Source organism: Macrosteles quadrilineatus, unplaced genomic scaffold (genome assembly GCF_028750875.1).
Source record: "Macrosteles quadrilineatus isolate MER2022 unplaced genomic scaffold, UCM_ALF_1.0 Scaffold_9__3_contigs__length_116548681, whole genome shotgun sequence".
In the NCBI taxonomy this organism is placed as follows: domain Eukaryota; kingdom Metazoa; phylum Arthropoda; class Insecta; order Hemiptera; family Cicadellidae; genus Macrosteles; species Macrosteles quadrilineatus.
Window position 1 is genome coordinate 102,224,304 of NW_026542602.1, and position 27,316 is coordinate 102,251,619.

At 34.7% G+C, this 27,316-nt stretch overlaps 1 protein-coding gene across 2 annotated transcripts in view; it reads left to right on the top strand.

The window, feature by feature from the left end:
• Nucleotides 1-5,622: 5,622 nt before the first annotated feature.
• LOC129002610 (cationic amino acid transporter 2-like) overlaps nt 5,623-27,316 on the top strand; it is a 33,029-nt gene continuing 11,335 nt past the window's right edge. The window contains exons 1-14 of one of the 2 annotated variants that reach the window (XM_054430545.1): nt 5,623-5,728; nt 11,311-11,394; nt 11,990-12,140; nt 13,078-13,206; nt 14,023-14,178; nt 14,727-14,831; nt 17,627-17,776; nt 18,416-18,540; nt 18,977-19,074; nt 19,678-19,817; nt 21,102-21,204; nt 21,535-21,689; nt 23,285-23,454; nt 23,913-24,021. In XM_054430545.1, coding sequence (XP_054286520.1) covers nt 11,320-11,394; nt 11,990-12,140; nt 13,078-13,206; nt 14,023-14,178; nt 14,727-14,831; nt 17,627-17,776; nt 18,416-18,540; nt 18,977-19,074; nt 19,678-19,817; nt 21,102-21,204; nt 21,535-21,689; nt 23,285-23,454; nt 23,913-24,021 — 1,666 coding nt within the window. In that variant the 5' untranslated portion in view covers nt 5,623-5,728; nt 11,311-11,319. Of the gene's footprint in view, nt 5,729-8,939; nt 8,963-11,310; nt 11,395-11,989; nt 12,141-13,077; nt 13,207-14,022; nt 14,179-14,726; nt 14,832-17,626; nt 17,777-18,415; nt 18,541-18,976; nt 19,075-19,677; nt 19,818-21,101; nt 21,205-21,534; nt 21,690-23,284; nt 23,455-23,912; nt 24,022-27,316 lie in introns of those variants that run through there. The other variant, XM_054430546.1, reaches the window with a different exon arrangement.

Sequence of the window (27,316 nt, forward strand, 5' to 3'; positions counted from 1 at the left end):
GTATCTTGGGACGGTTATAAAACTCGTGGTGGTTAAATATTTCCCGTTTTTTTTTTTTTTTTTTTTTGTAGATTATATCTATGCCTAATTGTTATTTGCCTAATTGACGTATTTGTTCGTTTACGCGTTGTATATTTGCATGTAAGTAATGAGTATAGTATATAACTGCTATAGGCCTATAAGTAACAAATCCTATAATTTTTTTGACATCGAAAGTCGACGCGTATAAGCCTTGAAGGATTGGCTATGGCTTGGGTCAAGCACTACAGAGAACGAGGCAGTGCTGGGATCGTAATACCATTGACTATATAACCACAACCGTTGTGGTTATACAGTCAATGGTTATACCAATCACAATAAATACTGTAACTACAATCAATGTAGGCTTACTCGATTCGATTAACTGTATATAACAACTAAAAATCTTTCCCCAATATTATAACCAAATTAAGGTGTAAACTTACCGTTTTATCTCTATGGCAAATTAAATATGGGAAGAAGGATCAGTGACAACTCTTAGTGCCAAAATAGAAAATAACACTCTATTTACAACTATTAGCCAACGATACAAAAAGAGTCAAGGACCATACTTAACACACAGACAGAGTATAAGGCAGTGAAACACATCATAGATGATAAACATGAAATACATTTAGGTAAAATACTTCTGTAAAAGAATACAGTAATATATTTTACTGTCCTACAAATAAATGTGTTCATGATGGTAAAATAAAATCATTCAATAATTTGATTTTTACTCGCACGCCCCATTAATGAAAAGTCACTATTTCGAAGAAGAGAAAAAGGATTTTAAGCGTTTTTGCTTTTTCGTCTCATAGTTGAAGTTAAAAACTATAGCATTTGCAGGTCTTATTAAAAAACTGTTCACAGTATGTTTCATAGATTATAGTTTTACATAGCTTCAAATCATTCACAATTTGATTAAAGAACAGTATTTAACTAAATGATATTACAAAACATCATTCCCACATCAGGACTACTATAAAACGATAGGTTAAAATCATATTTCCGACCTACATTAGGACTTGTTGTCTCTGAGACAGTTTAAATTACACTGTATTGAAGATGAACAATTGAGCGTACAAATGTTGGTAGTTTACCAGAGGACAATACATTACACATGAACCCAGTTTGTATCACAAAGGACAGTCCGTTGGGGCCATGTTTTGTAAATCGGACCGTGAACCACCTGTTAACTGGTTTACGTCTGTACAGTTAACGTTACATTACAAACACAAACGAAACTACTAAACATTGAGTTACGTAAAACAGTTATGAAGTTTACTGGCGTGGTCCATTTAATTTACAAATTTAGTCCATTTTAATCTTACGATATATCAAAACCACTGCAATGCCTTAGAATATTTATCATAGTTGAAATGTTTATGATAGAATTTTAACGGATACCCAAAACTTCGCCTCTATAACCAAATTTGCATCCATTTAATTTTAAACTCGATTTCACTTTACGATTATTTTTTCCAATTTAAAATTTGGTTAGTTTATTTATTTTACAGGTTGGGTTATACCCTGGTCCCGGGTCCAGAGTTTACCATTTAACATATGGTAATAGTTTATTCCCTATAAGGGAATAACTAGGAAAAACTAGACTAGTGTATGTTCCTCAGCGAATTGAAAATTAAAGGAGTCTGAAAACAACCAAAAAAGCTGTTAAATCATGCGATGGAATAATATAAGGAGACTCATATTATATCGTTCTTCGGAATGAATTATGTTTGTTTCAAGAGCAATGGGAATAAATCTTGGTTTACAATTTCAACTCGTAATAAAACCTAATCTTTTATTCATGAATTGAAATTGAATTAGAACTCTTAAGAGCAAATAAGAGAATGTATTTTTATACGGTTATACAATGCTGTATTTTTTAAATATCCCTTATTATTTTGGCATAAATTCATTGGCATGAGAATAATTTTAAAAAATTCGTCTTGCTTCTCAATATACCTGTATATTTTGACACCGTTCTACAAAAAACATTTCCGTTGGATTGTATAAAAGTCCTAATTCAAGTTTGGGTACATATGGAACTTTCAAGTTAGAAATTACTGTTCTCTTTTTTACGATATGGCCACAAAAGCACACAAACAATAAAAACACAATTCAATTGTAAGAGAATACAATATAAAGGTAAATCCTGCCAGGTTAATATTCTGAGGATCTCAATGTTAAACGTAACAAAAGGTTTGTTTTATTTTATGGAAATAAGATATACCATGTAAATTTAAAAAAAAACTTTCAAATGTGATAGAAAGTAATGATAAATATCTATCAATTATCGTCAAAGTACACGTGTAACTACAGCGTGTAGCGGCAGCCATATTTGCAGCAATTAAACCCTAATTGCTATACCAGATACCGTACCACTGGTTACAAACGTAAACGGAGAGAAATACAAGCATGTTAAAATGCAAACGAAAAACTCCAAGCTCAATATTGTTTCTTGATTCTCAGTATTCATTAATCACTATTAGATTCTAAATTTTTATCTATATTATCGAATCTTGACTGTCACTTATCGGTAGTATTTTGTGAATTCCCAATTCTTCTTAGACAAGTATTTGACATTTAGAGTTTATTATCCTACCAGTTTCGGCCAAAATCAATGAATCAGATGTAACGTTGGGCATAAGCTCCGTGACTTGGTCAAATACACGGATATAGGCTCAGGCTAATAATACTGATAGTTATACTAGTTATAGTGACAAGTGGGGCATGCATAGAGTAAACTATGCCTCTGTAAACTATGACCCTGAAGAACGTGTCGGAATCCGCCCCTCATACAAAATATACAACCATCCATGAAACTTGAGTCTCAATTATCATTCATTCTTTACTCTTATTTTTTATTCTTCGTTCTTTTGTTGGTAAATATCGGATCTCTACATTTGGTCCTATAGTTGGTTCTTGATTTTCCGATCTTGGATTTTTTGTTCTCGGACCTCGGTTTTTTGTTCTTTATCCATAATTATAAATTTTCTATTCTGTGATATTAGTTCTTAGTTTCGACTAAAACCTCCTAAACTCCTCCAATTCTGGATTCTATTTTTTATTCTTGGTTGTAAGTACTAAATACTTGAAATTCGACTTTTAACTCTCAGTTTCTGGACTTCGTTATTTTCAATTCCGAAAGATAAGATGTTAACATCTAATTGCAACCAGCTAGCAAGAATAGATGATGGGATTCATCATTTTGTGTACAGTCCTGTCTATAAGTATTGTGTAACTGTACCCAGTTTTGTGACTGTTATATTTTTTGTTGAATGTGTATCAAGTGGCAATTTCAATTTATGTTGTGGTTGTGATGGAGGGTTTGTTCCTCGTTGTAAATCTTATAAGACACTATATTGCCACTTATCTCTTATCAGCATACATTGTCGACACCTTATAACGATGGCTGCTCTCAAGGGAGCGTTTTACGCACATCTTCTATATTCAATGCTATTGAAATCTTAAAAATCTTAGGTATAAAATCATATAATAAAACCATAATAGTATCTCTTATAGTTTTCTTGTAACTGTAAATTAATAGAATAACCATATATAAATATTACAAAATTGGGTTGATCCTAATTTAAATCTATTTTATAAATTACTAATTTGTACTTAAACTCAATTATTAAACACTCCTTCATTGAGTTATCATTTATATAATTCTTATCCTCTCACTATGAGAAGGGTCCCATTAGGTTAACGTGTAGCCGGGACGTTAACCATATTTTTACAAATTTTAAAAACACAATCAATTTACAATACATAAAACAAATTTAGACACAACATTTTGGAAAATCAACCATTTTTAACATTTTCTGGCGTAGGACCCCTGAACCCCACTTTTTACTGGGGGAAGCATTCCCCCCAAGTCCCCCCTTATGGAACAGCTAGATTGACGCCCATTCTGTCTGGTTTATGCATAGGGCTTTTTGTTTTTTACAACAATTCGATTCCTGTTCCTTAACCAACATTTTAATTAATTTACCTGAATATTACAATAGTATATAGCTGTATTATATTAAGTTGCATTGAATAAAGTATCATGGTTATTGACATATGTATTCCTAAAGCCGCCCATAGGCTCGGCGGAAAGTTTTTTTTACAAGGAACGTCATCAATCCATGTAAAGTGCCTACCTCTAAAAAAAAGTGGTAGAACTGAAATTTACAATATTTCTGAAATCTCCAATCTGTATATAAACTTGTATAACACCTTTGTACAGTATAACACTTTAATTTAATTCACTTTTTTGTTTAATTCCCTAACAAACGATACCAAGTTCAAAAAGATCAAATAAAAAAACAGGTGAAATATTACGATTTTTAGTCGTAAAATGGGGTAGAATAAGGCAGAAGCTAATCAGGTTTGCCTTGCTCCATTTTACAACTAAAAATCATTTCTTATTCGATATTTTTGAACTTGGTATTATTTGATATGGAATTAAAAATACTAAATAAACGTTTTCTAGACGTTTTTTCATAAATCAGCCGTTTTTGAGTAATTTAAGTTTAGAAAATTAAAATGTCCGCCATTTTGAAATGTTAAGTTGAATCAAGATGATTTTTTTTCTAGCATGGATCTCTTCTACCTTAACATACATACCAAGTTTTATAAAGCCGTGTTGAAAAAGTCCAAAGATAAAAATGTTTATGTAAACAATACAAAATGATGGATACATTATCTGGTTAATGAAGCTATTTTGGAAAAAAAATTATACATGATTTTCTCTTTATTTTGACCCAAGGAATCACTAGGTAAAATATTTCCCCACTTTTTTTGAACACCCTGTATAATTTAAAACATATTAAGATGAAAACAGACGAATTCAATGACAATCCTACTTAAACCACTGCCACCTGTAATTCCAGGCCGTGGCCTGGTAGAATTGGCAACGTTCTAAAGTAGTGTTGTTTAGAGCCAGAAAGACGTCCCAAGCTAAAAAAGCAGACAGGTGACACCCGCTTACTTCATTATTAACTATGTATTATTTTAAAAGATAAAAAAAATTTACATATTGCGTTCTAAATAAACAATATCCAAAACAATATAAAATAAAATTTAGTTCTGTACATTAAAAATTGAGTCTATATTTTCATAGCCCAGTAACCAAGCTTTCGCATTCTTTAAAAAATACACAAATACGCATTAGCTATACTACCAAACAAAACAGCTGTTATGGAACTACTGGCAGCGTTGCCACTCCCAAGGCCACGGTCTGGAGTTAAAGGTGGCCGCGCTTAAACCGTAACTCATAATAGGCTTTAATATATTGTACCATGACAAATAAAATCATTCTAAAACATTTCACATAACAAAACTGGTTTTTCGCAACGAAGTTATTTTCTTCATTGTTTTAATTCAAGCACATGGACCATGCAAACTCCAAAAATCAACCTTTTATCGTAAAAACGTTTAGAAACTCTTTCAAAATACATTTTATTGTTCCACAGTTTTACATATATGCTCAATGCTAGGTGATTTGTTTAAGGAGGTGTTGTATAAAAAATATTTTTGGTACTCTTTGTCACCCATATGGCGTTTGGCGTTTCGTTTTAGTCGATTTTTCTAACCAATCATATTAAAATGTCAAAATGATCATAACAATAAAACCAAAACCCTGGTTTAAAGTTTAAAAGTTTGTAAACTTACTTGGATCGTTTAGTTTCTTCGTATCTATAGGTATTTTTCATTCTGGGTGAGTATAGAAACAGTTAATTTTGAGAAATATTTTCATACTAGAACCTAATGAAAACTAACTTCTGCAGAGCTTAAGTTTTCACATTATCCTGTAAAAGCTAGAAGTGTTATGTAACCCACAAGTTGTTAAAATTGCCAACTTACATAAAGTATTGAAATAGAATGAACCACAGAATGAGGCAATTTTAATTAATATACCCAGAATTTTTATGAGCTAAGTAAGTAAGTAAATTAGTAGCCTACTTCTGTATTTACATACTTAACTATTTCTTAAAATCTATGATTTGATAACCTAGTCATATGCCTGTTTGGTAAACTGATGCAGTACTGTATTAAGTTAAGCCGTGTTTACACTATACAACTTGTTTTATAAACTTGTTTTGTACAGCCAATTATAGTAATTGGTTAGAAAATGTTTAAAAATACAATAACAAATATTGTATTTTTATATAGGCCTAGGCCTACTGTACAATAACAAGTTGTACAAGCGCGATGTACAACCAAAAATCATGCTTTATAACAAACTAAAGCTTTCCCGACCCATGTCAAAAACGTGGAATTTGTTTACCAAACACGTGTTCCGCTATCTGGGCTCGAGATCAGTTCGCGTACATTCAGTGGGCCTAGCCTACACAACAGTATGCACTTGCCATTCTTAAGTTTTTGATGCTAGGCCTACAATCAGTCCTCAATTCCCGATCCAACAAATCTTTGTAATCTTGTTCAAAATCTTGTAACATTTCGCTTTACTTGCATACTTGAAATGATCCCACTAGTAAGTTAGCTTTTCAGCCGTTGCCGTCAAAGGTATTATTCAGGTATAAAATAGGCTAGGGCCTATTTTTTCTTATTCTTCTAAAAATTCTTCTAATTTGTTGTAGGCCTTTCTTATTAAATAGTTCTTGAGCTTTTTCTTTAAAATGTTTTTATCTTAGCAGCTTCTTATGTCTTCTGGCAGTTTGTTAAATACTTTACCTGCTGAGTGATGTCGTCTGGCTATTAGGTACGAATGATGTTCGGTGACAATTCAAATGTCTAGCCTAACTTATGTGGTTTTGTTGAATGGTGTTGTAATTATGTACTTCATGGTTGCGGTTAAAGACTTCAGGAAATTTCCATATCATCATAGCTGATTCTAATATATAAAACGGAGGTAAAGGTGGGGACTTTAAGATTAGTAAAAAGTGGCCTGCGCCCTGCAATGTAAAAAAAAAATGGGTTTTACATAAGTTATTATTCATATAGGCCTAATTATTTTTGTATTAGACTATTTCCTTATAATTTCTATGTTTTAATTCTAATATGTGATGATCGGGTAGGTAAATCTACCATATTGATGTTTGTTAAGTCCGAGGATATACCTGAGTTAGCTCAGGTATCCAACTCAGGTATCCTCGGACTTTCAAAACACTGTACTTAATCCTGCCAACTGTATACTGCACTAACAATCTACATTGTTCACTGCCACTTTACTTAATCCTAACTTGCAGTTAAAAACGTATCCAAAAGCGACGCTTGTTCATTTCTTTCTAGCACAGTAAATCACAACACAAGCAGCAGCCGCCAACAACAGATCCTCGTCACTTGAATCAATTGTGGTGATTGTAGGTTCTTGGACTCTTTTAAACATGTTCTTGATAGTCTAATTCTTTTTGGCGCATACAACGCGCCAACAAACGTTTTATAAATACAAGGTCAAGTTGAATAAACCAAAAGTTTAGGGTAACTTAAAATGTTTGACAAACAAAAGTTCTAACAAGTTGTTTAGTGTAGGCTAAATGCGCTGCTTTAGGCATGTAGTGCCGAATACAAAGATTGCCTCAAGTATTGGCTACAAGCCTATTTAATAGCCCTAGGTCTGTAACTGATTTGTGTAGTTGTATCTCTAGGAGAAGGGAACTTTGATATACTACTCACTCTACTGGTTATCGATTTTGTTTTGATGAAATATCTATCCCATATTAAACGATCTTATCAATGTGTTGAATGTCTTGTGCAACAAGAAAACCAGCTCCGTGTGACAGGGGCTTAAGGGACAGGTGGGAATCGTAGTAATTGGGTGATGAAAAAACATTTTGTGGGAAATCATTATATTCTTAAAAACATTTTACTATTTGGTTTGGAAAAAAATATCCTATAACTCTAATACGAGCTATGTCTGTTTGTCTGTCTATCTGTCTGTCTGTGTGTCTGTAATATAAATCTCGAAATCCCAGTGGAAGGATTTTGACTAAATGTTGGAATTAGGGACTTATAGCCCTAAAAACATGATTGGTGACAGCCACTGTTATATGGATCCTTCCACGTATTTACACATTACATAAGAATTCACACTATAGTCTGTATTATGGAACCTGTCTCCTGACCCTCTTCCACCTGGAACTATTCTAATTTCCCAGGAAACTTAAGTCTAAGGAAACAATGTGTCCTTTCCTATTGCAGCCATCAAAAGTAACTTACTCATTAAATATAATGTTATTAAGCACAAATAGGCAATAAATTTCACAAGTTCAAGGAAATATTAGAGTCAAAATCCAATGAGGTAAATTGATATTTGCTTATTAATCTACAGGTTTGCTGCGGCAGGGGTTTCAATACAAAGCCGGTATGCTAAAATTTGTGCTGTGAATTGTTCATAGATTATATGTTGGTTCAGCTCCCCCTTTTTAAGGAAACCGCAGTCCCCTAATGTATCCTATTATGCTGCAATCTGTGACTTTTTGACCAATTACTTTGTCAAGAAAATTTCATTAGTTTGATTCATCTTGACCCTGTAAAAAGATTATGCAAGCTACTTTTTTGTGTTTGTATGCACTCACCCACTAGTAAGATTGAGTTTCAACCAAGTGCTATCATTATCATTATACCTCCGCTATTCACAGCCTTAAGTTGTCTTGGATTTTTAGCCTTAGACTAGCAACACAACCAAAATTTTTAACTGATATTTTCTATGTTTACACATGATATACTTGTAAATATGAACTTCATTATTTACTCTTTAACCAAACAATGTTTTTACTATCAGAGTTGCCCTACCAGACTAATTAAATCAATGTTTTAGAAATGAGATAAGAGGTTCGGCCTATCTTGCAACATTGGTCTCAAATATTGCTCCAACCCAAACATAGATGGAACTCTGCTCCCACATGGCAGGTCAGGGGTAAACTGATAATATTGATAACAGCTAGTGGTTTGTAGTTGTAAACCACAGTGTTTTTGGCTCTTCCTTTAGGTGAGTAATGTCTACTATTTGATTGTTTTTTTTTGTTTTTTTTTGTGTAAGTATTTAATATAATAAAGGGTTTATTTTATATTAATTCAAATTCTTTTAACTTTCAAAAAAAGCGTAGGCCGTAGGCCTAAAATTGTCTGGTCTAAATTGCTAATGGCTATTCTCTAGTCTAGATTTTAAGATTGATACCTAGACTTGTTTACTGGATAAAAAATTACCAATACAGTTGGAAATAATTCCAAAAAATATAAATACTTGATTTGTTACACAATTCACAGCAAATATTCAAACATTTTATGTCAAACGATACAGTTTTTACTGTAAATATTGACAAGTCTGAGGAATGCAAAAAATATAGAAACTTTGGATAAGTTATTGTGATTTTTTACAACTTTTCTCAGGTCCTTCCGAATCTTTCTCCGGACAGTCCGGATATAATAATATAATAATTTAAAACAAACAGATTGCACATAAAAATTAGGTTACAAATTCTATCCCAGATCTCAAAGAAAATGTATTTTCTTAATTTACTCTCTCGACTTTTTGGCATTGTGTGGGGGGGGGGGGTTCTACGGACCTCTCGTCATGGGTCGTCCAAATAATTAGGTAGGGGGGATTTTGCGACATGGGTTTTGGGGGGGATGGGCACCCCTGCCGGACCTCAAATTTAATATAATATTGTAATTTATGTTATCAGCCCAAAAATCGGGATTACCATGAGGGCCACAGTATAAGTTTCTTGCCTATTTGGTAATTTATTTCAAATTGAAACATTTACATTTTTAAACATACAGTATATTCTAATGGAGACATGGTTTGAAGCCTTCTTTATAAAAAAAATGGCCATAAAGATGGCCAAACTAAGATGGCATACTAAAATAAGTGTATCTTTAATTTTATCATTAAAAGAAGCTATGATTCTTCTAACATTAATTTATTCCTTTACATCATCAGTCATACTAGTGTACCTGTTGCTCAAATTCAAGCAATTGCAAAGCATTACAGGCATGGGCGCTCGCAGGATTTGGAACCGGGTTGCAATAGATAGTAAACATCCGGAAATCCGGGGTGATTTTGTGAAAATATAGATTTTTTAAACTGATTTAAATGCTATTCGGTTAGTAATAGAAGCTACAAAATGAAAATAGTATATTGTGCATCAAGGAAAGTAAGTCATCGTTTGTTATGCCAACGTTAAATAAACGGTATTAACAATCTGACACATAAGTTACTTTCTCAGAGATGTCAGAGAATTGTCAGATTGCTAATAATACCGTTTATTTAATGTTCTTCTCCCATTCTAGCTTGTCAAACACCCATATCACATGGCTAAATGGAGAGAGTTAATTTTATAATTCATGGGGGAAATGACAAAGGTTGCAATAACTTGTAAACCGTAATTTTTACAGCAATAGGGGTTGTACCGTTTAGAGTTAAAAGGACTAAAACATAGCCTACACTACACAGTTTTAACCAAAATTAGTTAAATGGTTTTTATCCAATTTGTTTGTTGTTTCTTTTTTATTGGTCTTTGTGGAGAAAAGCTAAAAACAGTTACAAAAACTTTTGAACCAAATTTTTTACAGTGTTGTTGGTTATACCATCTTGTTTAGAGACAAAAGGACTGTAACATACTAAATTATTCTATTTTTTAGTTGTATGCGTTTTATGGGAAAATTAGGCTGCCATTAAAATCAAAATCTCAAAAAATTATTAAAGGCCTGGAGTTACCATGGATTAGTATCCACACACCAAATATCATCAAAATCGGACCACAGGTGTGGCCTGAAGCTACAATCACACATACCATTACTTCAAAACCCATTTTTTTTTTCAGGATGACTTATAATGGTCAAACTTTTTTACGAAATCAGTAAAATTTAATGTTTGTAGCACGTGTTGAGGCATAGCCCAAAGAAGGACCTTTTAAAACATTATTAGATCAGTTTGCACACTTACGCAACATACGCTTTCTAATGAGAAGTGAATGGTCAAAATCGTGGCAGAGGAGTTCATTCTACAAATTTTGTTTTTGCGTTGTCAACAATCGTTAACAACACAGCATGAATTGAAAATCAGAATGTATATGCGCCGCATCATCTAAACTGTACAAAATTGATGTATGTGTACCTATCATAATTAATATGCTTTAAATATTTTGTTATTTCAATTTCAAGAACTTGAATTATATTTGATTTTCCTTTGTTCTTGTTGCCTGAGTACTTGAAGGTAAGATAGTTGTGTCACCCTATGCATTTCACCACCTTGTGTGGCATCTTCAGGGGTCTTCTTGTGAATTTATCATCTTGATTTATTTCATGGGCTATAATGGATGGTTATTGTTCCAGTGACCAGCAATGGGGCTCTTTCAAGCCTTGACTCGCCGCAAGTCCTTGGCATTGGTGATGAGTGAACCTTCACAGCTGGGCAAGGTACGATTGTGAAGAGTTAGTTCCGTAAAATGCCTAGGCATTCGCGTACTGGGACAAATGCCCACAGTTTGTAATGCCTGGTGTATTTAAAGAAATTTTACAATAATTTAGCCATTTAATTAGATAATGATTAAGGTCTATAAAGTCATTTTCCTGATTAACTGGTCATGTAATTTTTGTTCGCAACTCCTTCTAGTTAGGTAGTACAGGAAAAGCCCACTTGTAATATGACTACGCAATAGTGTGTACCCCTTTTGGTTGCCCCTATGTGTACTGAGTTCTTTATTTCCTAGGACTGCCACCTGCAGTAGACAATACTATGCACTGTAGACTTAATAGATTATTTTTTCCCCTTTTAGCACCCTATAGGGGTACATTCTGCATTTATATTTGTAAAATGTAAATCTTGAATAAAGTGTTTCTGAATCTGAATCTGAATAGCAACCAATGATTACTATTAGCAGGTATTCAAACAATTTACGCGATATTATAAACCTAACGTCACATAATGGTTAACAAATTGAAGAACATGTTTTGTAACACAAAGTAAAGTGTAATTGTATATGTACACAATTATAATTCCAACTGTTTGCAGGTGCTGTCAACCTTTGACCTGATCGCTCTAGGTGTGGGCACAACACTGGGTGTGGGAGTTTATCTCATTCCAGGAGGGGTAGCTAGAGATAGTGCAGGACCTGGAGTTGTTCTATCCTTCTTCTATGCAGCTGTAGCTTCCATGTTAGCAGGTGAAAATCTTAACATTAAAATTAAGTGTCTGTCACATTTTAATCACCATTTTAACCTAGACCATTTAGGCTATGAAAGTTTTGTTTTGATGTTTTGATATTTTCCCATTGTTACACCCTGCCTTGTCCCTTTGGCGTGGCGGTCTAGACCATGACTGGTCTCACAAAAATGTTTATATCTTGGTTGTTTAACTGATCTTTACAGTTTAAATATCGTTGTCAGTCATAAAATGTCCCAAAATTGTATAGGCCTACTCTTTTGATAGTTTTTAGTATCATCACTTATTTTAAAGTTATTGAAGATAGACAATTTTAAATGGCTGCCATTTTGGATTGGTACAATTTATAAATCTGATACTTTCTGCAAAGATTAGACTTACTTTTCACTACTCACATACTAAGTTTCAAGTCAATCGCTTAAGGTATTCAAGTTATGGATTCATTTGTGAAAATCACATACAGACACACAGGTGGAAAACCAAGCATCTTAGAGCCATGTTTGTATGGAATTTTTGTAATTATTTTGACCTAAGAAACAAATACCTATACAAAAGGGTTCCAGAGAGTTCCGGGACACCCTGAATATATACAACATACATACAGTACATGTATACAAATTCAAACGAATTGTGTTTTTGGCCTATTGACATCAAAATTTAAAAAGTAAATCAGCCCCGGTTCTAGGTCTTACCGTGCAACCTACGGTGATAGTTACAGTACTTCCCTATAGGGAAATTCGCTATAAGGAGCCAAACATTTTCAAAGATAGATCTCTTAGCAAGAACTACCTGTAACAGTGATCATCTTCACTATGAGTGTATAAATAAAATTATAATCAGTGCTCATTGTAAGCTATAAACTATACAGGCAATTAAACATTTGAATTATAATCATCACTTATTTATATAACTTTATATCTGTATTTTTGTGTTTCAAGGTCTGTGCTATGCTGAATTCGGGGCAAGAGTGCCCAAAGCAGGCTCCGCATACATTTACAGCTATGTAACTGTTGGAGAGTTCATTGCTTTTATTATTGGCTGGAATCTCATCATAGAATACATAATTGGTAAGTTCACAATGTATTGGTATAGTAATAAGTTATAACCCCTATCATTATGTAATTTTCATTACATTGCTGTGTAATTTAACCAGAATATGAGGGAAGGATGTATGTAGACTGGAGTAACATGCCTTTTTGTAACTTTAGCCATGACCATTGTTTACATAACAAGCAAAAACATTGTATATCGGTTCAAGGCGTAATAGGTTGTATTTTAACTAAACATTTAATGTTTGATAACATTTTGGGCCATTAGAAAGGTCTTGGTTGTACAATGAGAAGTCAATGGAAGTGATAAGATATGGCTATGAAGATTGACCTATGCCCTTGTCTGAAGATATTGTTTTTATAGTAAGTGATTGTAAATTTTCTTTTGACCATGTATAGCCACAGATTACATGTAGTTTTCTCTTAAAATAATTGTGTTGGCAGTTTAAATATACAATTTTGATATCCCCACTTTGTTGACGAGTTGCATTTATCGAGTTTGGCAAATATAATAAATACACATATACATATTCCTGAGTCTGCCATGAACTCTTTATCTTTTCTCATCTTTCCAGTTCCTCTCTTCCTCTTTCACCTATTTGGCCATTTGACGTATCGTCTCATTTATCTCTTCTGCCATCCTTTTTATCTCATTTGTCTACCTTCTTCCAGGTCTTTCCTTCTCTAAATTTAAGCAAACAAAAACAATATTGGAAGGTGGTCAAATGTTAACTCAAAAAAATAAAGCTCGCTGAATTGTTATAATACATTTTAAATGTTCCTCAGGTAATCAAAATAATTTACTTTGTTAATTTACAACTCTTTATCTTGCAGGTGCAGCCAGTGTTGCTAAGGCAAGCAGTGTGTATTTGGACGCTCTATTTGACTATGCTATGGCAGATTACTTCAAATCTATGTTCCCAGTAAATCTACCTTTTTTGTCGGAATATTTTGATATGTTTGCATTCGCTATTTCAGTCGTTGTATGCTGTAAGTACTTATTATTTATCACATTTTACTATTATTTCCATAATACCGTAAAACCTACTTGCATTTTCTAAATATTTTTAATTAATAGGTTTGTATAAACATGTGTGATATGGATATGGTGCTTCTTAATTCAGATCCGTTTTGTTATCAAACTAAAACATTATTAAGTAATGATAATGATAATGATAATTTATTTGCACATAACATACAAATTTGTGAAAATCACATGTACAGGTGCTTCGTCTTGATCTCTTAAAAATTGATTCTCAGTCCTTAATTATTCTAAAACATAAATTGGTTCCTAAGATGTTGATCACAGTCTTAAATTTAGTGCTACAATACAACATGAACATATTCAAACATAACAAGGTATAAAATTTGTAAATCTACCGGTAACAAAATGGCAACAACAAAATTAACAGAGAATAAATATATGAACAATAATATACGATTTTGGCACAAACAAATCGTAGTTTTTACAAGTAGTTTTTATTGAAATGAATTTGGATCTATCTTGACTTATACTCTAATAAACGGACCTGTTTTAGTTGGACTTGCCGTGGGCCTGAAGGAGTCAATAATCCTTAACAATCTTCTCTCAACTGTCAACTGCGGGATCGTCATCTTTGTCATTGTTCTGGGCAGTTTTTATGGTAAGCTTGAACCAAATTAGAAACTGATAATTTGTTATACTAAATCATTTTTGATACTATAATGTTAACCCTTCACAGCATTTAACGAGCCTTTCTTGTCAAAAAAAGACACTTTGGTTTGACAAGACCCAAAGGTTCCCAGTTGGTGTCATGTGAGAATCAGAGAACTATTTTTTTAACAAGGCTGTATACCACACGTTGTTCATTAGTTTCTTAATGTTTAACTGCTGTTACTGATTGTAGTGAGTGCAACAGAGACATATGTACTGTGTCAAACGTGGAAGCTATGAAAGTTTGATACTATGGAAGATTATGGACTCTTTAAAGAACCTCTTAGTTTTGATTGTGAATATGGACCAAACATTCCACTTGACAGCTCACTAGGTATATTTTAATTCTATTTTGGCATAGCACCAACACTCATGCTGAACAGCAAAGGGCAAAACTAGGGCGTAGTTTGGGAAAAGATATTGTATTAGGGTCTGGTGCATGTTAAAATCCCTCTTGGTGACGTTAGGCGCAACTTTTTTGCTCAATTGATCTATCAGTCATTTATTGTCTCTAGACATTTAAACAGTCCAGCATAGATGGGAAAATGAATGAGAGAATGGTTTCTGGATCTTCTGAATTAGCTATAGTGATTTATATTACCTTGTTACTGTCAAAAACGATCCTTTGTAGTTTACTAGGACTACAGCAGTTTCGTGCATCAGATGGAGCACATAATCAGGTCACAAGAATGTCAAGACGTCACTTTTGACGAACTCCGCCACAAGGAATATTCAATGATGTCTTGACATTCTTCTGACCTGATTATGTGCTCCATCTGAAGCACAAAACTGCTGTAGTCCTAGTAAACTACAAAGGATCGCTTTAGACAGTAACAAGATAATATTTAGGGAAAATGAAAATAAGTAAATACTTTAATACTTTACTTTGAAATAGGGACCATTCGAAAGTAGGTATTTAAAGCCAATAATGAATGGAGATGAGTGTAGTGTGAATTTAATTATTTTAATAGCTATTCTAAAACATTTTTTGTCAATTTCCTGAGCACTTAATTCTATGTCAACCCATGTAGCACAGATGGTTGGGCCAACGTTGGTAAATTGTGGAGCCACACAGTTGGCCAACGGTAGAAATGTCACCTCTTTAAACTGTTTTCCAGCCAACCTTTGTCCAACAATGGCCCAACCAAAATTATTTCACACAAAATAATAAAGATTTAGTACGAAAAGCATAATTATTAGGCTAGTTGAGTAAATTGATTAAATAGTTCATAAAAACAAATTTTGAAAAAAAGCTGGAACAAAATTTTTTGGCCCAGACGGGTCTCGAACCCGGGTCCTTCGACTTATGAGCCTCTTACCTTACCACTGAGCTATCTGTGATTGTTGATACAGAGAGTTTTCAAGTGGTGAAAGAGTAGCCGACAGTTGCAATGGTCGCAATACTTCAAACATTTTTGATTATAGGGATGCACTGTGGATGCGATGCTCCCTGGTGTGGATTAACGTCCGCACTAGTGAGTACTACGACTATCCGCAGTACTATCCTGATAATTAGACCAATTCGTAAATTACAAGGAATAATGTGGTTCGGATTCCACTATAAACTGTAGGTCCCTTAGTTGCCATTGGCTGTATGGGCTATTAATTAACAGCTGTGTCTAAGGAACATGTCGACCTTAGTCACTAACAAGACTACAAGATCGCGCCACTCATCCTACACTCATCCTTCACTCATATTTGGGTTAAAATACGCACATAGTGGCGTCCCCATCTTAAATAATTGATTGATTGATTGATACTACACAGTATAATATGATTCTGTTAATCTGTTAAGGCATCATAAGTAGTTTTTTTTTTTTTTTTGGAGTTAGAGAGGATACTGGTATTTGAATATAGATTAATTAATTACCGTTAGATTATTAATGCTATTATAATTGACTGTTATATGATTAATTACTCTTTCCCCTTAAATTGTTGCAAATAAGTTAAAGAATATTAATTTAAAAAATATTTGCATTATTATAATTATTAAAATTCATTGTTGTAGCCCCGGAACTGTAATATATAAAATATCTGGTTTTACAATACCTTTATCAGTTCCAAAAACTTTTGGAAACTTTTGGAACTGATAAAAAGGTATTGTAAAACCAGATATTTTATTATAATTATGTTGTGAAAGCTAGACCCAGAGAATGAAAGTCGTGTAAACTCAACTATGGACCATCGTTGGTCCAACAAAAGTATCTTTTGTTGGTCCAACGGAGTGAAAAACGGTTGGACAACGGTTGGCTTGATGTATGATACCCAACAATGCATATTAATGTATTTCATTAACAATGAACCGATGTTGGTCCACAGTTGTAAATATTGGTTGGCCCAACTACGAGATATACAGTTGGACAACGGTTGGTTGGTTGTGGAAGCTCCAACCAACCATCGACCAACTGTCCCACAGTTGCCCAACGTTGGCCCAACCATCTGTGCTACATGGGAAGATATTTGGTGAATAGCACTGTTCAACTAATTCTATAAATTGATGACTTTAAAATATCTCTACCCTCTATCCCTTTAAAAATACGTCTGGTATTGTATCTATAACGGTTTTGAACATTGTGAATAAATAGTAACAATGGAACAAAAATGAAGATTTATGGTTATTTACATGCTCAGTTTACAAAAGGAGTGTGGTATGGTTTAACCATGCACATTAATAGTAACAAAAAATCACTAACTAGTGTACATGAATAAATTAGCTATATAATTGACAATAGTCATATTTTCCAGCTGATTTCCAGAACTGGAAGCTGCCCAAGACCATAGTACCAGTTGGGTATGGTAGCGGAGGATTCCTACCATATGGTATTGTAGGCACCCTACAAGGAGCTGCCACATGTTTCTATGGTTTTGTTGGATTTGATGTCATTGCTACTTCAGGTAAGCCAGTTAGAGATGATGAATATATTGTCCTCTTGGGGGGGGGGGGGGCTGTCCAATGCAATTGTTTATGTTAAAAAGTACCTATTAACCTTTCTTGGGTCTTATTGCCTAAAACAGGTAAATATTGAAACATGTAGGATTGTAAGCCGCTTATAAGGTCAAAGCGCTTCTGAAGAGTGTGGGAAAGTAGGGCCATAGTGACCCAAACTTGTTGGTACTTAATAACGTGTTGGCAGAAACAACCGCAGTATTGACAGTGCCGTACTATTAATCCATGGCAGTGATGTTAAAGATTTTGTGTGGTGTACACCACTAAGTGTTATCAGTACAGTTCATTCTTGTACTAAACTGGCCTAACTATTCCTTAACCATGCACAGTACCATGCACAGGCCCAAGAACTAAGTAGATGGGCAAATGCAAGGTTGAAAGAGGCCCCCAATCTCTTATAAACAATTGGAAAAAAACCCCAATAAAGTTTTACAGGTTTTTGAACGTGACTGACTAACCAGGCACCTCACTGTATACTAAAACAATTATGTATTAATATAAATAAAAAGGACAGCAATAGTTTTCATGTCACAAGGGTCAGTTAATGTTTGTAGTTTGTGAATGGACACAAGGAAATGTTTTTGCAGGAGAGGAAGTACGTAATCCCAGGAGAGCCATTCCTATATCCATCATAGCCTCTCTGTTCATCTGCTTCCTGGCGTACTCTGGAGTGTCTACAGTGTTGACTCTTATGTGGCCTTACTACCTCCAGGTAGTACCTACCTTATACTGTATAGCCTTACTATATAGTACAAGCCAGTGCTGTCCCTTGGGTTTTGTATCCCAAGAATCTCTCTTTTTATTTTAAATTGTTGAAAGTATGTTTACTATTCAAATCTAGCAATCACCTATTAGCTCAATAGCATTAGTCTATCGGGTCTGTTGATGATTGGAGTATCCAATCAAATCGATCACACTTATCATGTATTTACCGCCTAAACGAGGTTTTATATAACTGAAATAACAAGAAAAAATTTAAACAAAAACATGATCCTAGAGTTGTTCCAAAAATTCTATGTTTACATGTGCTATTAAAATATGATCATCAGTTAACTCCTACCGCCACAAAATCCTTAAAACCTGGTCTAAACATTTTTACCAAATAGTTACCTAGTAGCTCTAGTAGTAACTTATTTTAAATGTTTCAGGATGAGGAAGCCCCAATACCATATGTATTTGCTGAGCTCAACCTAGAGTGGGCCAAATGGATAGTTACTTTTGGAAGTCTTTTTGGATTCGGAGCCAGGTATGGTATTTCAACAAATTTATCAGCACAAACCACTAAAACATTCTTCAAAATGTAGCTGGCATGTTGTACAACTGTAAAAAAATGTATAGTGGTTTATGTTACCTTGTTACTGTCCAAAACAATCCTTTGTAGTTCGCTGTGACTACAGCTGTTTTGTGCTTCGGATGGAGCACATCATAGGGTCAAAAAAATGTCAAGAAGTGGTCATTAGATATTCCTCTTGGTGGAATTCGTCAAAAGTGTATGGTAAAATAACATGGACACTACATAAAACACGAAAACACAAAACGGAACATTTAACACTGGTCGACCAGACGGTAACGAAACACGTGATATGGCACCGGCTGAGAGCAAGTCGCGACTGTAAAAAAAAAAATTAAGTGTTATCCATATTTTAGTCCTACCAGCCACACGGAGAGATTATGAGTGTTTCTAGTCCAGTTTATCATGACCACCCTCAAATATAGATAATCTCCTTTAAATAAAAAATATCATTCTCAGACAACAGGATGTTGTAGCATTTATGGGAGTAAAGGGTAATAGTCAGTAAGTAATAAATTGAATGAGTAATTTTGATTTAGTTGTTGTTTATTTTCCTAGCTTATTCGGAGGTCTGTTTCCCCTCCCGAGGATCATCTACTCCATGGCCCAAGACGGACTGCTGTTTGAGTGGCTTGGACAGGTTCATCCAAAGTTCAAGACTCCCTTCATTGGTACAATCGTCTCAGGAGTAATAACAGGTGATTGATTACCAAGCTTGTTTTTGCAATGATTTTACTCCTTTTACTTTTTCCCCTTATACATAGTATATGGAGAAAGTATTCTGTTTATGTGATTTTTTTTTGCACTTTGTGTAATGAGATAAAAAATAATGTATTGAAAATAGAGGTGTGTCAATACCAAAATTTATCGATTCATCATAGCGATACCAATTCCAATCTAAATCCTTCTAAACACATTGAACAAATACAATACAAAATTTAAATTAAGATCTTACAAACAAATATTAAAAATAAATTTTTAATAAATAAAGGTGCTGACACACCTAAGATTTTCGACCAAGCCGAGGTTGAGGTAATAATATGATCATCTCCTATGGTCGTGGAGACATCTTCACTGTCTTCCACGATCACTGCAAAATCCTGAATATCTTTCTGAGTTACTAAAGCATCTTATCACTGCTTCCACGTTCTTGGAAAATTCCTTAACAAAAATACAAACATCATTGTCTTCCACGACCACGACAGAATCTTAAGTATCTAACTTGGTCACAGGATCATCATCATCATCATTGTCTTCCCCGAACAGGGCCAAACCCTGAGTACCTCCCGCTGTCATTAGACTTCATCATTGTCTCCTAATGTCACATAAAAATATCGTCGTCATCCACAATCGAGGCAAAAGCCTGAATTTTTTATTGCACGATCTTCGTGGAGTTGTCAAACATAGATATTGACTTTTGACGATCAATTCTCTATACCAATAGCAATGTGCAATAATCAGTGAACAAATTCTACATGGTATTTTACCTCCTGATGTACTCTTACTCATCTTCAACCCTTCTTCCCAGTCTTCATAGGCCGGTGCCACACTATCCCGTTTCGCCGGTCCAGTTAAACGGAACCCGTTTGGCAGGATGATTCAAACTCATGGGTTTTAATGGGAGCGGTTGCAGTGCGTCAGCGGAATCCACCGCATGCATGCTGCGGCGTAGCGGGACGACAGGACGAACTGCAAAACACATGGAGTTTAATGAGAGCAGCTACACTAGCTGGTTGTGCCGCGCGTTTATCCCTACTTTTATTGCTATCAACAGTGCTCAGCATGTGATGCTCGCGCTCTTCACTCGAAGTATGTTGCGGTAGAACAGGAAGGTGTGACAGGGTAATGTCCGTGTGGTAAAAACGCATCCCGCTAAACGGGATAGTGAGGTGGGAGGTGATAGTCTACTCTAGTTTCAATCTTGTACTTTATTTGAATTCATAATGGAATCATTGAATGATGAATGATGTTCTGCTTGACAGGTTTTATGGCGGCTGTATTTAGCCTTAAACATCTGATGCAGCTCATGTCAATGGCTACATTGGTCTGCTACATCATAGTAGCAATGGCAGTGCTTATACTGAGGTGAGCTCAATGCAAACATTAAGAATTCATAAACAATTATTAATAGTTCTTTTTTGCATCAACAAACAACCAGTTTGAACATAAAAAAATGTATTTAGATAGGAAAAATGTTTTTTTTTTACTACAAAATCGGAGAAAGATCAAGGCGGACTTGATCTGCTCTAGTCAGCTGATTGGTTATAGTGCTTGCCTAGCAATCAAAAGGTTGTCAGTTTGATCCTGAGAAACGTTTTTAGCTTTTTCAATGTTCAAAACTTTATCATAGTGTGTTGTGTGATAGGAGTGTAATCTAGTTAGAATTATGTTAATTCGTCGCCTGGTTTGTTGCAGATATCGCCAGGAGGGAGATTTCATAGAGGGAGGACTCTCTGACAGTGAAAACTCTCCTCTGCTGGCGTCCAAGTCTAAACAGACACAGGCCGAGAGCAGATTTGACCCAACCAAACCTCCATTCACACATGTGCCTTTCATGGTCTACCTGCTCAGTAAGTTTATGTACCTCTATATCATTCAAAAATATCCCCGTAAACACAGTAAGTAATTGCTTTTTGTCGGGTCTATTTGTTCAAAGCACATAACTGATTATTATTTTAGTGGCGGACCAATTATTTCTCTTTCAATAGGAACGCCTAGTAATGAAGTTCTTAAGATAGAAGTTTAGGTTTGGCGTACCAAAAAAATCTTTTACTTGTTAAGATCTTTCTGTAGTTGGTGGTACTTTTGCATATGTATCCCCAAATTGAGAGGTATGTAATATATTTTTTTAAGTCTGCAAAAGAAGACAAGAATTAACCCTTAGAGTGCCAGGCGAGAAATAAAAGTAACGCTCAAAAAATGCCGATGATTTTTCCCGAAGGTCGCACTAAAAATGCCGAGCGCGATCTGGCGATTTTTAGGTTAAAATTTCGTAAAAATCGAATTTTCGATATTTCGACCAACGAAAATCGATGTATCGCATCTAGCAACTTTCGACTCAATGTTAATATATGGGTTAAAAGAATCCGAGTATTTATTCGGTTGTTATGACAGCTGTTCGATCATTACGAAACGTCCGGTCAGCCGGACGTTGGCACTTTTGGCTCGTTCTAAAAACGTCCGGTCGGCCGGACGTTGGCACTTTTGGCTCGTTTTAAAAACGTCCGGTTCCCCGGACGTTGGCACTCAAAGGGTTAAACTTGAAACAAATATTCAAACCTCAGTCAAACAAGTGGATTATCCTTTTCTAAAATTATTAACCTAAAAGTGAGGTACCCAGTTCAATTTTAAACACATGTAAACTTATGTACTTGTGTAAAACCGGTATCTTTTGTCGTCAAGCTCTCTTTTCATTCGATCCCAATATAGGATATTTTACAGGGGGGAGTGTTGTACGACGTCCAAATGTCATGATGTCCAATGATATACGAGGGCTATTCAGAAAGTTAGGAACGTTTCTTTCTGACGCCACTACGCATATACCGATCTCATACATTTCGGTGTGTGTACACTCGGCAACTCAGTCGGCGTTCAGCCGTGACAACGGGAACATCTCGCTGCCCGTTATTTTTGCCATTTCAACTGAAGATGTGTGCTGCGATTAAAAACCCCACTAGTTGTGAGGTGCGGTCAGTAATAAGGTTTTTGTTGGCAAAAAACTGTTATCACCAAGTGTGTGAACGTTACGGAAACAACTTAATGAATGAAAGATCTGTTAGACGGTGGTGCATTCAGTTTAAAAATGACCGAACTGAAGTTCATGACAAAGCGAAGAGTGGACGTCCGAGCATTGTGACTGATGAACTGGTCGTTAAAGTTGATGAAAGGGTTCGCAAAAACCGCCGATCCACGCTAACGGAGCTTTCGCTTTGTTTCCGACAAGTTTCTTGGACTTTGACATTTGAAATTGTCACATAACAAAGAGAAAGCCCTGTAAATTCACCACTGAATTACACCTCGCCCAAAAATATAACATTTACAAATAACAGACTCATTCACATTTTCAATCCTGTATAAAATCTGAATTGTTTTTCTGTGATTTTTATTTGAAGAAGAATGTAGAGTGTGTTTGACGGGATATACGTACAATGATTGTTTGTTACAGCGTTCCTATGTATACTGTTGGTGATGGGGTTGATTCATATCCAGCATATGCCCTCGGATAGTGACCCAGGCCTGTGGTCGTACTTCTGTGTAGTCCTCGTACTTCTGATAGGTCTCATGCTGGCCTGCTTCCAGGGAATGCCTCATGGCACTTCTTCCATCATGTTTCAGGTCTGTAACGGTTATCTTTTACATTTGTGCTCAACTCTTACACATGGGCGACAGATATATTTGCATAATGTTTGTTGATGTTGTGGAGAGGAAACAAATAGCCTTGCCAATATCCGTAGTCAGACTGGTTGGTGTTTGTACAATATACAGCAGGATCACGCCACTATAACGTTTACTTTCCCTTACAGAAAATTTGACATTTTTGTACTTAGCTTAACACCCTTCCCCCTCGCTAAACATAAAAATGTTTTTATTTTGACATGTTTCTAAAAATCTTTTTTCAAATTACCACATGATGTCCCCTTCCAAATAAAGTATTTTTCATTAAATAACATAAAAACCTTTTATTCTTCTTTATTTTACAAACTGCTTACACCTAGTAGGATAAGCAACGATTGTCCTCACATTGTAGGTTCCCTAATCCCTTAATTGACTGTGACAATTTTGTTAATGTCTAGGTGCCTGGTCTACCTCTGACTCCGACAATCAGCATCTTCCTGAACCTCTACTTCATGTTCATTATGGAGTTTGACACCTGGATACGCTTCATACTGTGGATGATTGTTGGTGAGTAGGCCTACTGGACGGCATCCTTTTGATATTTTGCACAGTATACTAAATATAAAGTCAATCTGTGATTAAGATTGGGGTTTGGGGTACAGGGGAAAAACAATCAAACTCACAAAAAGTAAATTTTTCAGTTCAGGCTAATATTTTTAAAGTTTACAGACTTAGTACAGAAAGAACACATATGAGATAAATGACATTTTTTCTTCTGAAAGACTTTGCATATATTTCCTTCAAGTTTAGGATATAGTTTAACCTTATATGACCAAAAAAAAAATTTTTTGGGGGGAGTTAAAAAAATGCCACGAGCATGATCGTTTTCCCCTGTGACACAGGTTTAATTTTTGGAAATACCAAAATTATACACAAATTTAATGTTTATTTCACTACATTAGCTTTAATTTCAGATTAATTGTATAATGTTCTGGATATTGAAACAAGAGTATATCGATAAAATAATAAAAATAAAATAAGTCTGTATATAAAACTGTTGGAAATATCGTCTAAAATAACAAGTCGTCTTGTGGATCAAAAATTAAGTTAATTTAATAGTAAAACTGATAGAATGAAAAACTTAGATTTGTGTATACATCTACTTCATCAAAATATAACAAACAACTAAACTCTGTTGCCAAGGAAACATCATATGTTCTTTTCTAACATAATTATTATGGACATTATAATATGAATCAATTACATCTTTAACACACCCCCGTAATGTCCATAATACATTTTAGAAAAATAAGTTTTAGTTAAGAGGTCACCATCCCAATGAAAGTTTTCATTTTAACATGTTTCAATGATGATAAGCCCTTTGTTAAGAGTGGGTCCCAGTAAAACAAAATCCCGAAATGGCCGAAATTGGCACACTAGCGCGCGTGGAGTGGAGCGGACATTTGTTGAACTACGTGCGTGGCAGTCTCGACGTCACAGGCATGTATCGATCGATAAGTGACTCACGGCGCGGGCGCGGTGTTGCCGAACCCTCGCCAGGCGCTAAGGCAACGCCGCATTAGCACTGGCGATGAACGAACTGTGTCAGTGGACTGGACGGCGATTCCACCCTGCTCCTGCTCGGAGTGACGGAGTGTCCTAAGTCACTTCCATCGCTTATTTACTTAGAACACTCGATTTTGCTCACTGCTCTTCGTTGTTAGTGGATTTATCTATGATGGTTATTTAGCCTGTTACAATTTTATATCATAGAGAATGCTATGGGGAAATAATCAGTTTTGAAACAAAAGTTTTGAAGTGGAACAAGGATCATACAAAATTTTCTAAAGCAATAATTGAAATTTCTTATTAAAGCCCTATAGTTTATCATGTTTTCGGATAGAACATGCAATTTAAAAACTTTTTTATTCGTGAAATTTATTCCATAAACCCACAAGTTTAGGATATACAGCCTATGAAAAAATGACTTCCGGTCTACTTTTTGTATCATTCAGCTCCTAAACGATAAAGTTTAGCGCAAAAATGCGAAGAGTAAAAAAGTGTTGTACAAAATAAAAATAGTGCTCATGAAAAATAAGCAAAAACAGGGTGAATAATATTTAATTAAATTGATCTGTTATATGTACATGGTGTAACATTATCAATTCTGAGATTACTCAAAAATGAAACAAGTTAAGTAATTACATTAATGAATGGTAAATCGGATCTATCACATGTTGGAAACATTAGTTGAAGATCAAGTTTTCTAAATAACTTACCAACGTAAATACTGTTCAACTTTACAATCATGGTGGATGGCATAGGCCTAACCAAAACAACACTTGACAAACATACAATTTGTGAAACACTTACACTAGGCTTGTAGAACATCACAAAATGAAGTTATTTGCAATCTGTTTAATGCATAAGTTACAGATTTTTGTGATAAGTTACCGATGACGTTAATTGTGATAGTTGTGATACTAGATACAGTGATGGAACACCTGCTTAACATATAATAATAATGCAAATATTTTTGTTTTTTTTTCAGTTATTTGAGCAAATTTTTTGTAGTTGAACAATTTAAGGGGGGAAGATGAATTACTCTTAATAATTATAATAACATTAGCAATGTTAATTAATTCATCTACATCCAAATACCGGTATCCTCCTCAACTCCCAGAAAATCAATTCAACAACTTGAGGCCTAAACATAATCATAGTATCAAAAGTATTTATTGCAACCATTGCAACTGTCCACTCCTCTTTGACCGATTGAAAACATAAATTATCAACAACCACAGATAGGCCTAGTTCAGTGCTAAGGTAAGGGATTCACAGTCTGGAGGTCCCGGGTTCAAGACCCGCTGGGAAAGATAATTTTGATTCTAGTTTTTTCTCAAAATTTGTTTTCATGAACTATTTAATCAAAATGCTCAACTGATATGCATTTCACACAAAATCTTTATTATTTCGTGTTTAGGATATGCCCATGGGATGGCTGGTCTATATAAAAACAATTTTCAACTTGTTGCAAAGTCAATTTTAAAATTGTTGTTAAAACAGTTTTTAAATTGTTGTAAAACTGTTGCAATATAGTTGTAAAACTATTTTTGAAATATTTTAAATTTTGCCGGTTGTCAACTATACTCATATTAATAACAGTTTTAATATAAGTTTAAAATTGATATTAAAACAATTTTTTTCTCGTTTTTCTGCTACTTGGGACATCAACACATTTCTTATAATACTTAAAATTTCTTATAAAACTTATCTTCTATTTCATTTTAATTTCAACCCCCACACTCCATTGTCAGTCCTTTCATTATAACGTTAAGCCTTTTAAATTTCATTGCATGTTTGTTCATTTGTTTCAATAAAACACCTTTTGTAATTCGTATATCTTTGTTAACTTATTAACTTTAAACATTTATAGAATAGGCCTAGCCTAAATGAATATTGTGAGGTGAGTTTACAAGTTCGGGAAGTAAACATTTCATATAAAAGGTTTCAAGTTTTTCTTTCATGTTTACTTCCCAAAAGTCATCGTCCCGATCAATTTTTACAGTTTTTAGACCTTTTGGTGTCCAAATGGCGAGTTTCCTCCGAACCTTTCGAAATTAGTTCTTCATGTTTGTCATACGTTTTCCGGTTCATGGCACGAACATTCATTGCAGACAGCAGCCGTTCTAAGGCGACAAATCCTCCACCATTGGTAATAGAACCGGCTACTGCTGCACTGTTTATGTCCATTGACATTGCATTTCCCCGAGGTTCAGGCTCACTCCATATTGTCTGTTTGATGTGGCACATGTTGCAATCAAACACAAACCCACTCCTTTTTTTTTTATTTCACTAACTA